Below are 11,216 nucleotides of genomic sequence, written 5' to 3' on the forward strand. Positions count from 1 at the left end.
AATTTGGACATTACTAACAGACTAATTTACAAGCCAATATATCACTCAGCTTTCTCTTTCTCCCACTATATACCCTCCCTATTTTTCTACTTAAGCGAAATACCTCTCCTTTTTAGGAGAGTCAATAAAGTCTTTATTAAAAAAAATAATGCATAATTCCCACTAACAAACATAGAACATATAACAGGAGGCTTATTCCATATTCTATTCTTCAATTATCTATTTGTTACATTTCTAATCTCATTGTCTATTTTGCTAGCTTTTCTTTTTTGCTAGCTTTTTCTTTTCTGCGTTCTCAAATTTCTATCGTTATTACGCTTATATTATACCAGTCATAAAATCTCTTCCAAGTTTTTTGAAAACTCCATTCTGTTCCAGCTCTCATCTCCAATGTCAATTTCTCATTCTCAGCCGTTTCAAACAGCTTATTCACATATTCTTGTTTCGTTGGAATCTCCATTGTTTTCCAATATTTAGCATATAGAATCCTTGCAGCTGTTGACAAGTGAACAATCAAATACCTATCCGCTTTATCAAAGTCTTTCGGAAATATATCCAGTAACAATATCTCTGGAGTAAATGGGACCTTAGTTCTTATTATTTTTTGCATTATTTCATGCACCCATCTCCAAAACCTTTTTGTAACATCACATAGCCACCACATATGATAAAATGAACCAGTCTTATTCTTACATTTCCAACATTTATCTGGGCACTTAGCGTTTTGTTTAGCTAGTCTATCTGGTGTAATATACCATCTATAAAACATCTTATACATATTCTCTTTATATGATACAGCATTAGTTAATTTAATGTTTCTCAACCAAATCTGCTCCCACTCTTCCAAGTTAATATTACGTCCAATGTTCTGGGCCCATGCAATCATATTTTTTTTCATCATTTCATCTGTCATCACATCATCTAATAAAATCTTATATAATGTCTTTATCACTTTATTTTCTGCTGTTGATATGGTTTCTTCCAACTCAGTTAAGTGTGTGGACTCTAATCTGGGAGAACCGGGTTTGATTCCCCACTCCTCCACTTGCACCTGCTGGATGACCTTGGGCAAGCCATAGTTCTGGCACAGCTGTTCTTGAAAAAGAGCAGTTTCTGTTGGACCCACCCCCACCTACCTCACAGGGTGTCTGTTGTGGGGAGGGGAAGGGAAAGGAGTTTGTAAGCCGCTCTGAGACACCTTTGGGTAGTGAAGGGCGGGGTATAAATCCAATCTCTTCTCTTCTTCTTCTTCTTTATTATTAAATCCTAGCCTCTTGTCCTTTAAATATATCGATTCCAATTGTGCTTTCTTCCACCAGGATAACTGTTCTGGTAATTTAAGGTTATCTTTTTGTCCAAAATGTCCTGGTATCTTAACGGTTCTTCTCCCACGTAAACATTTGGTAAAGTAAATGCCTCTAAAGGTATTATTAATCTCGATCTCTTGGTATAAAAGTTTTTGTGTATAGAGTCCCAGACCTTTAGTAGTGCTGCTCTCAGCCAATGCTGCTTGAAGTATTTTTGTGAGCCTGCTTTTTCATACCACAAAAAAGCATTCCATCCTAACTGTAGGTCATGGCCTTCAATTTTCAAAAGTCTCTTATCTTCTAGTGTAATCCATTCTTTGATCCATACCAGGGCTGCTGCTCTATAATACAACAGCCAAATCGGAACACCAAATCCTCCCCTTTCCTTTGTATCATGTAGTATTTTCAATCTTATTCTTACCCTTTTCTGGAAATAATGGAACCTGTATGGACAAATGCCATATGGGATGTTGTTACGTAAAGAAAGGGGGAATGTGCCTTTCCTTGCTGGGAAACTCCCTTAGACTCATGGTTCCCTGGAAAGCACCCTGTTCGCCAGCCGCCGCCACTCAGGAACCTCCTGAGAACTTCTAGACTGACCTGGTGAGACCGTATCAGTCTAGTGTGGTACTAAAACCATAATGAACTGAACAAGGTAGAAGCCCTAGCGAATACCTTATAACCAACTATGGAGCACCCACGCAGTCTAGCACAGGGCTGTCAAACATAAGGCCCGGGGGCCGGAACCGGCCCGTGCAGGGCTCTTATGTGGCCCGCTGGCAGCTGGTGCAAAGGAGGGAACAGGAGACTGGCCAGGGAGGGGAATGGGTGGAGCCACTCCAATTGTGGCTTCAGCAGAGTGGAACGACCTTATCTGGAGCAGTCAAGCAGCGTGGGAGTGTATGCCCAGTATCTCATATAATCACCGTTTTCTATAATCACACCACTGCTCTGCACTTACGGTCCATAACGCCACTGGATGCGGTCGAGCCCATGCCCCTGTTCTGGATCTGATAGACCGGTTGTGTGGGGCGCTGACCCTCCTTCTCTACCTTGGCGACAGCCGCGGGAAGCTGGGCGGACGTCTCCGTTGCTCCCGCGGGGGCTTTGCCCTCCTCCCGGGACTTCATCAGCACGATGGGCTTCTCGATGGGCGGGGCGGCAGCAGGCGCTGGGGCGGGAGCAGGAGGCGGGGCTCCCTTGGACTGCAAGGACAGAGACCGAGACCCGAATCTTCTCAAGGCCACAAAGAGATACATAGCTGCATTTGCTCAAACCCTACCTGGACCCGGTTCCTCGTGCAACCCGCCCCTCCCCCCGGTGTGTGCGCAAAGCACTCAGACCAGGGAACTGCAAAAAATAATACCGCCACTTCCTTTTAAATTATTGTACGATGCTGGGTCTGGTTTTTCTATGGTTTTAGAATGTTGTACATCGTCTAGAGTCCCACGGTTGTGGAGATTAGGCAATTGATAAACGTAATTTGATAAAAATAAGCTGCTGGATCCCTCTGACTGGGGGGCGGGGGAAGCCCACCAATCCCCACGGTGCCACCTGAAACATCTTGCGGCCACTCACTGCTACCATCCAGACTCTGAGTTCCCCCACCCTCCTCCATCTGTTTTCCAAAACCTCGAATCAGACAGAAAAGATGAAAAGCAAAAAAAAATGGGTATGTAAGAGAGGAGGAGGGACTCTCCCATCCCTCTTACCCTGTTGCTTGAGATATTCCTCTACTTTACTAGTTCAGGAAGTATCAAGTGATTCAACCAAGAAACGGCCACTTCGCTGGGGGTCTGGATGTGACCCCGAAGGGCTACAGACAGAGCGGGGCTACCAAGTGCTGGTTCCTAAACCAGGGGTCTCCAGCGTGGTGCCGGGGGGGGGGGCTGTCCTAGACTACAGACTAGACTTCAGTCGTCCATAAGTGACACTGTTGTTTGTTCAGCTAGGATCTGAGCAGCAAGCTCCTTCCTCATGGAAAAGCCAGACCATCCGGAGGAGCTTTTATTGGCACTGGAGAATCGAGTCAGCGACCAAACTAGGGTTGCCAGTTCGCTCCATGTAACTGGCAGGGGATTGGTGGGAGACTTACTGGAAGCAGGAGGGAGGCACTGCTGACGTGCAGCGATGTGCCTACGTCACTGCCCGTGTGACCTGGAAGTAATGTCATCACATCGGGGCGACACTCTGGCATCTGGGCAGAAACTCTATGGTAAATTTGGCCTCTACCATAGAGTTTTTTGCCCAAATAACAGAGCATCACCCCGAGCATCACTTCCGGGTCACGTGGGCGGTGACATAGGCATGTCAGCAGAGGCTCCCTCTTTTTCAGGGTAAGTCCCCCCCCCCAGCAGCAGGGGATCCCCACCTCCACCGGCGTGTCTGGCAACTCTATCTAGGACCCTGTCCGGTCACAGAACGCCACCCCATGATTCCCCACCCTACCCTCTCTGCAGGCGGCTTGGCCAGGATGATTGGGGTCTTCTGCATCATGGATCCCATTGGCTCCTCCACGGGGTCCTGAAAAGGAGAGAAGGGGTTAGGCTGGACCCCCCGAGACTGCTCCCCCCTTCTCAGCACAGCCCCCAGACTTCAGACCTTACCCGCCGCTCTCGGTCCCGGTCCCAGGGGACATAGTCGCGGTCCCGGCCTGGCCCGGAGAGGCTCTGGTGACCCAGTTCCTTATCGCGGTTCCAGCGGCGGCGGCGCTCGTACAGCCCCGGCTGGCTATGTCCCGACTCTGACATCGGGAAGCAGGATCTGGGGGGGGGGTAGAGAATCACTAAATAAAAACACGGTAAATGGATACTAAAGAGACTTCAGGGAGGGAGAAGGACGCAGGACCTCAGGCAGGGGTCTCTAACGTGGTGCTTATGGACACCACGGCGCCGACGACACTTCTTCCACCGCCCGTCAAGTGTTCTTAGGACGTGAGCGGGGCTAGGCAGGGATTATGCCCATCGAGGCTTCTGACTGACCGTCAGAGATTTGATTGGCTGTGTAGATTTTTTTTAAAACGTTGCTTTGGCAGCAGCGGCCACCACAGCACAAGGATCTACACTGCGTTCCTGAAATGAAGCTGTGGCAATCGTTTGTGGCTGGCTCCACCCCCTGCAGCAGCCATTTTGTGGCAGCCATTTTGTGGCTGCACCCACCGTGTAGTGGTCAGAGCGCTGGACTAGGACCTGGGTGTAGGTAAAGATAAAGTTTCCCTTGCTCGAAAGCCAGTCGAGTCCGACTCTAGGCTCATCTCCGTTTCAAAGCCGAAGAGCCAGCGCTGTCCGAAGACGTTTCCGTGGTCATGTGGCTGGCATGGCTAAACACCAAGGCGCATGGAACGCTGTTACCTTCCCACCAAAGTGGTACCTGTTTATCTACTTGCAATTTCTTGCTTTCGAACTGCTAGGTTGGCAGGAGCTGGAACTAGAGACGGGAGCTCACTCCGTCATGTGGCACACTCGGGTCTCGAACTGCTGAACTACTGACCTTCCACAGCCTGCAGTTCAGCGTCTTAACCACTTGAGCCACCGCAGCTCCTAGGACCTGGGTGACCCATGCTCAAATCCCCACTCTGCCAGGCAATGCTCCCTCTAAGTTGTGGAGCCCTGTGAGTAAAAATTCTACTTTGTGAGCGACTGGCAATAAAGTTGTGAGCAAGTGATTTGGCTGCTGCATAAATTAATTTGCTCTGGACTGCCATCCTTCCTGAGCGAAGACAAGAATGTGTGACCTGGAGGCTAAAAAACAGTGAGCTCGCTCACACTAACTCAGCTTAAAGGGAACAGTGCTGCCAGGAAAGCCGCCTTCGACTGAGTCAGACCTTCAGTCCATCAAGGCCTGACCTGGATAGCCCACGCTAGCCCGATCTCATCTGATCTTAGAAGCTAAGCAGGGTCAATCGTGGCTAGTATTTGGATGGGAGACCTCCAAGGAACACGAGCGTTGCTTACTACACAGGGGCAGGCAATGACAGATCACATTCTTAGCCTCCTGCCTTGAAACCCCTAGGGGTCGCCATAAGTCAGCAGTGACTTGACAGCAAACAGCAACACGCCGCCTTTCCTTTTTGCCCTGACCTGGAGAGCCCAATCTAGTCAGATCTCGGAAGCTAAGCAGGGCCAGCCCTGGCTAGTATTTGGAAGGGTGACCTCCAAGGAATACCAGGGGTGTGACAGAGAGGCAGGCGATGGCAAACCGCCTCTGAAACATCTTTCCTTAAAAACAAGTCTAGCTCGCCACCTAGTGGTGCACAACACTGAAAGAACTAGAACTTCTGCCAGCCAGGCAATTTTAGGATCTCCTGGCTAATCTACACACAATGCCCTGTGATAATTAGTATTAATGAGTCCACCAAGGTCAGTATTGCCTACTCTGACTGGCAGCAGCTCTCCGGGGTCTCAAGCTGAAGTCCTTCATATCACCTGCTGCCCGTTTCTTTTAACTGGAGATGCAGGGAGTTGAACCCAGAACCTTCTGCGTGCAAAGAAGAGTCTTTTCCACTGAGCCACGCCCGCTGTTTATGGAAGCTTGCTGGATGAACTTAGGACAGTCATACCTTCTCATCCTCGCAGGGTTGTTGTGAGGGTAAAATGGAAGAGAAAGATGTAAGCTGGCTGGAGCAGGGCTATTTTTGGGCAGGAACGCACAGGAATGGAGTTCCGGCTGGCTCCCGAGTTGGCCACGCCCAGCAGGAACTAATTAGCATACTAGGCCACACCCAACAGCAGGAACTCATTAGGATTGGCTACATTAGGGGTGTGTGGCCTAACATGCAAAGGAGTTCCTGCTCCAAAAAAAGGCCCTGGGTTTTGACAACAAACAAGGTAAACAGAATAAGAAGGGAAAGGTGGGTGTGGCTGGATGACCACACTTCTAGTAACATGGGGGTGTGGCCTAATGTGCTAATGAGCAGTGATGTCAGGGTGTGGCCTGATATGATAATGAGTTTTGCTGTTGGGTGTGGCCTATTATGCTAATGAGTTCCTGCTGGGCTTTTTCTACAAAAAGACCCCTGGGCTGGAGTATAAATCAGATAAATAATAAAGATGTCTATAAATAAAAAACATCAAGAGGAAGTGAGGAGGATCGGGTGTGTCTAAGTCCCTTGAGACCGTAAAAAGCTGCTGCCATTCAGTGTACACAGTTCTGGGCTGGATGAATCAACAGTCTGACTCTGTCCAGAAGGCAACTCTTTGTATTTCTCTTTCTCCCCAGCACTGGAAATCAGCACCAGGCGAAGCATGTAAAGAGAGTTCAGAGTCTCTCTAAACTAGTGCAGAATCTCACACTTCTAACACAACTCCACATATCTAGAATGAAAAGGTGATCTTCCAGGTTAGAATTTCCTGGACTGGGAAGGGACCCCCCACACACACACACAAAGTCTTTGTGCTTGGAATTTCTGCCTTTTCTGACTCCTTACCGACTGACAGGTTTTTACCTGTAGTTTAAATAAATATGGTTGCACTGCAAGAGAGATGTAATGATTCCATGCAGAGGTCATTTCGGGGGGGATCGCGGGGGATCGCAGTTCCCCCGGGTGAGGTGCAGGGGGCGGGGCACATGACAAAGCCCCGCCCCCTGCTTCCGGCCGCCCCGCTTCCAGCCCTCATTCAGCCAGGAGGAGGCAGGAGAAGAGGGAGGGTAAGTTGCTTCCTCCCCGCCTCTCCCCACCCCTGCCTGCCTGGGGCCAGGGAGGGACTTGGCGGGGCTTCCTCGCACTCCCGCCGGCCTTGCAGGTCCACCGCCAGGCCCCTGATGTCAGGGTGTGTGGCATATGCTAATGAGTTATGCTAATGAGTTCCCCTAGCTCTTTTTCTATGAAATGACCCCTGATTCCATGTTTTGGTGTGTGTGTGTGTGTGTTCCTTTAGCTGTTTCGTTTGGCTGCCGTAATATGAGAAGAGTGATAGAGGGTGACAAGTGTGATCTGACTGGCTGCTAACTGAGAGTGTGGGAGGATGGGTGTCTATGAGGAGATTCTGTGATATGAGAGAGACAAGTGTGGAAGAGTTTTGAAGAGAGTCTGTGTGACTCTGAGAATTATTGAAGGATTCTGTGTGTGAAGTTTGAACATAGTCTGTGTGACTATGGAATTTTAAGCCTAATTCTGTATGAATAAGACCAACAGCTTAGTTTCTGTGACTAAGATAGTTGATTCCAGGGCTATTTTTGGGCAGGAACGCACAGGAGTTCCGGCTGGCTTCCAAGTTGGCCACGCCCAGCAGGAACTCATTAGCATAATAGGCCACACCCAACAGCAGAAACTCATTAGGATTGGCTACATTAGGGGTGTGTGGCCTAACATGCAAAGGAGTTCCTGCTACAAAAAAGCCCTGGGTTTTGACAACAAACAAGGTAAACAGAATAAGAAGCAAAAGGTGGGTGTGGCTGGATGAGCACACTTCTGGTAACATGGGGGAGTGGCCTAATGTGCCAATGAGCTGTGATGTCAGGGGGTGTGGCCTAATATGTTAATGAGTTTCTGTTGTTGGGTGTGGCCTATTATGCTAATGAGTTCCCGCTGGGCTTTATCTACAAAAAAAGCCCTGCTATTCTGTGTGGATATATATATATCTGAGAGAGAGAAAGATTATACTGAGTGTATATGCCTGTCAGAGTGGAGTTTTGAGTTTGAGGGACTGTTTGTGGCACCAAGCTTTACCAGTTATATTTACAAGTTCTTTTCTTCAGCAACTGTTCAAAATAACCAGAAACCTCTTTGTTCTTTATTAAATAAATCAAATTTTGTTTAAACTTATTCCAGAAATCAGTACAGTACTTCCTCAGGGCCACATAGTCCTCTGAAGTGCCCAGGCCCTAGGTCATACTACCAAATGGGTCTCTCAAGGAGGGACCATATTCAGCCTGTGCTGAAAGCGCTGCACTGGCTGCCGATAGCGTTCCGGATTCGCTTCAAAGTGCTGGTTTTGACCTATAAAGCCCTAAATGGCCAGGGTCCAGCCTACCTGAGGGACCGCCTTTCTCCATATATTCCTCCAAGGGCACTTCGGTCGGGAGGGAGGCATCTCCTGGAAATTCCAGGCCCGAAAGAAGTTAAGTTTGCTGCGACTAGGGCTAGGGCATTTTCGGTGGCGGCTCCTACCTGGTGGAAAGAGCTCCCGGAGGAGATCCGGGCCCTGCGGGACCTTTCTCAGTTCCGCAGGGCCTGTAAGACGCTGTTAGCCGCCCTGAGCCTTCGGGAAAGGGCGGGATATAAATGCAATAAATAAATAAATAAATAAATAAATAAATAAATAAATAAAAGAGAGAGAATTGGAATTTTTAATTCCGGGTGGCAGCAGAAAACTACCAAGTTTATATACACAGAGAGTGTTTAAGCAAGGGCGTCACAAGAGAATACTAATTTGATGGTGTATTTGGTGCATTTTCGTATCCCACTTTTCCACTAATCTTGGCACAGGTAATAAGACCTACTGTAAAAAATGGTTTCACAAACCTACTTAGATAAGTGATTGAGACTTGGGGTCTTTTTCTGCTTTATATGGCATATTATAAATAGGATCCTATTATACTATGGTTTCCAGCCTTCAAATATCTTAATGCATAGCTACTGAACATCCCATTGTGTTGACTGTAATTGCTCACTATGCATAATCCGCCTTGAGTCCATACGAGAAAGGCGGACTATAACTAACGTAAATAAATAAATAAAATAACCTTGGTACCCAAGGCATCTTACAATGCTATACAAAAACTTTAAAATCCGCAGAGCTTCGATCCATTATAAGAGCTGAAGGAAAGGAATAGGGGATTGTAACAACATGCGGAAAGATCCAAGCGGTCATACCAATTGCGTTCACATCACTTACATCTGCCCTGCGGAGGGATATAAATGGGTCATATCGAGTAGCCGGCACTATATATTTGGCGGATGGATAAGGCTGACAAACGACTAACTGCTCCTTTAACGCTCTGCGGAAGGATACCGGCGCAAAACCCGGAACTATCTACCCTCGCTGAAATACCTGAGCGGCGGAGGGGGCGAAAGGCCGGTGACCCCGTCTATGGCGGAAAGCCGCTGGTCAGACCGTCACTTGAGCTCGAAGGTGGCGTCACGCATCCAGAACGGCTCGGTCGCCTAAAAGTGGGATGCGTCGGTTGTGAATCAGCGCATCTAGACGGTAGGAGAGGAAGGAGCCTCGTCGGCCACCGTTGCTGCACCCAGTGCGCACGCGCAAGGCGTCGAAAGGCTGACTAGAGCGGGCGGGCGCCGTTCGCTTGGATACGGCGCATGCTCAGTCTGCGGCCAGCAGTTCTGAGGCGCAGGGGCGGTCCGCTGGCGCAGGGCTGGTTGGTCCGCATGCGCGAGATGGCGACAAAGGCCCCACCCCCCCCAGACCTCATTTAAGGGGAAATGAATGGGACAAGAGTCTCTCCGTGGAAGGGTGGCAGTGACGTCTAATGGGGGGGGGGGGAAATCTTGAAGGGGAGGAAGTGAACTAAAGAGCAAAACTCGCCCCTTTTGCCCGCAAAGTTCTGCCATTTGGCCGCTTAGTTTCGGATCCGGTTGTGCAATTCAGCCCCTAACAGCAGCCACTTCCCAGCCCCTGCAACAACAACACCCACCCTCTTGGGGGGAATTCACAGTGTTGCAACCCCACCGAGAACTTGCCAAATCCTGAGACACAGCAAAGCCCTTTGCACAGCCTTTGCTGCCGTTCCTGCTTTTCAGCCGCCTTCTCCTTCGCTTGCACGTGAGAAGCGAAGGCAGATCCGGGCAATGCGAAAATTAAGGCCGCCCCGAGGAGTAGATTCCAGAGAGGCCGCGGGGTTACTTTCTTGCAGCAGTTTAAAAAGAAAAAGAAAAAAGGAGTTTAAGAAGAAAAAAAAATCTTTTGACTTCTTAAAAAAAATGAAGCGTGCAATTTAAAACATTTATTTGTTTGTTGAATTTATAGACCGCCCTCCCTTATAGGTAGGGCTCAGGGCAGTGAACATTGCAACAATTGTTGTTCAGTCGCACAGTCGACTCTTCGCGACCCCATGGACCAGATCCTGCCAGGCCTTCCTGTCTTCCGCTGTCCTCTGAAGTTGGCTCAATTTCATGTTCGTTGCATCGATGACACTGTCTAACCATCTCATCCTTTGCCGTCCCCGTCTTCTTTGGCCTTCAATCTTTCCCAGCATCAGGGTCTTCTCCAGTGAGTGCTCCCTTCTCATTGGGTGGCCAAAGTATTTGAGCTTCAGTTTCATTATCTGGCCTTCCAGGGAACAGTCAGGGTTGATTTCTTTTAGGATTGACTGATTTGTTCTTCTTGCAGTCCAAGGGACTCTCAAGTCTTCTCCAGCACCATAGTTCAAAAGAATCTATTCTTCGGGGCTCGTATTGTATTGCAACAATACATTCAACAAAACCACACTTCAATGAATACATCCCGTTAGTCAGCCTGTTGGTCTGAAACACTAGAACAAAGTTAAGAGTCCAGTGGCACCTTTAGGACCAACAAAAGATTTATTCAAGGTATGATCTTTCGTATGCATGCACACATTTTCAGATATTCAAATCGTATTTGCAACAGTATGCATGCACGCGAAGGCTCATACCTTGAATACACCTTTTCTTGGTCTTAAAGGCGCCACCGGACTCTACATTTGTTCAATAAATCCATTTGCAGTCAATTATAAAATAGTTAGGAGCTGCGGTGGCTCAAGTGGTTAAGACGCTGAACTGCAGGCTGTGGAAGGTCAGTAGTTCAGCAGTTCGAGACCCGAGTGTGCCGCGTGACGGAGTGAGCTCCCGTCTCTACTTCCAGCTCCTTCCAACCTAACAGTTCGAAAGCAAGATATTGCAAGTAGATAAATAGGTACCACTTCGGTGGGAAGGTAACAGTGTTCCGTGCGCCTCAGTGTTTAGTCATGCCGGCCACATGACCACGGAAACGT

At 48.5% G+C, this 11,216-nt stretch overlaps 1 protein-coding gene across 1 annotated transcript in view; it reads right to left on the reverse strand.

The window, feature by feature from the left end:
* Positions 1–9,492, reverse strand: part of SMG9 (SMG9 nonsense mediated mRNA decay factor) — a 31,588-nt gene extending 22,096 nt beyond the window's left edge. Inside the window, exons 1-4 of the mRNA XM_015407864.1 lie at positions 9,299–9,492; positions 3,914–4,070; positions 3,756–3,830; positions 2,269–2,512 (exon numbers count right to left, since the gene is read on the reverse strand). Of these exons, the coding sequence (XP_015263350.1) occupies positions 2,269–2,512; positions 3,756–3,830; positions 3,914–4,057 (463 nt within the window). The 5' untranslated portion in view covers positions 4,058–4,070; positions 9,299–9,492. The remainder of the gene's footprint in view (positions 1–2,268; positions 2,513–3,755; positions 3,831–3,913; positions 4,071–9,298) is intronic.
* Positions 9,493–11,216: the final 1,724 nt, after the last annotated feature.

The sequence above is a fragment of the Gekko japonicus genome, unplaced genomic scaffold (assembly GCF_001447785.1).
Source record: "Gekko japonicus isolate JY-2015 unplaced genomic scaffold, Gekko_japonicus_V1.1 scaffold3630, whole genome shotgun sequence".
NCBI lineage: Eukaryota > Metazoa > Chordata > Lepidosauria > Squamata > Gekkonidae > Gekko > Gekko japonicus.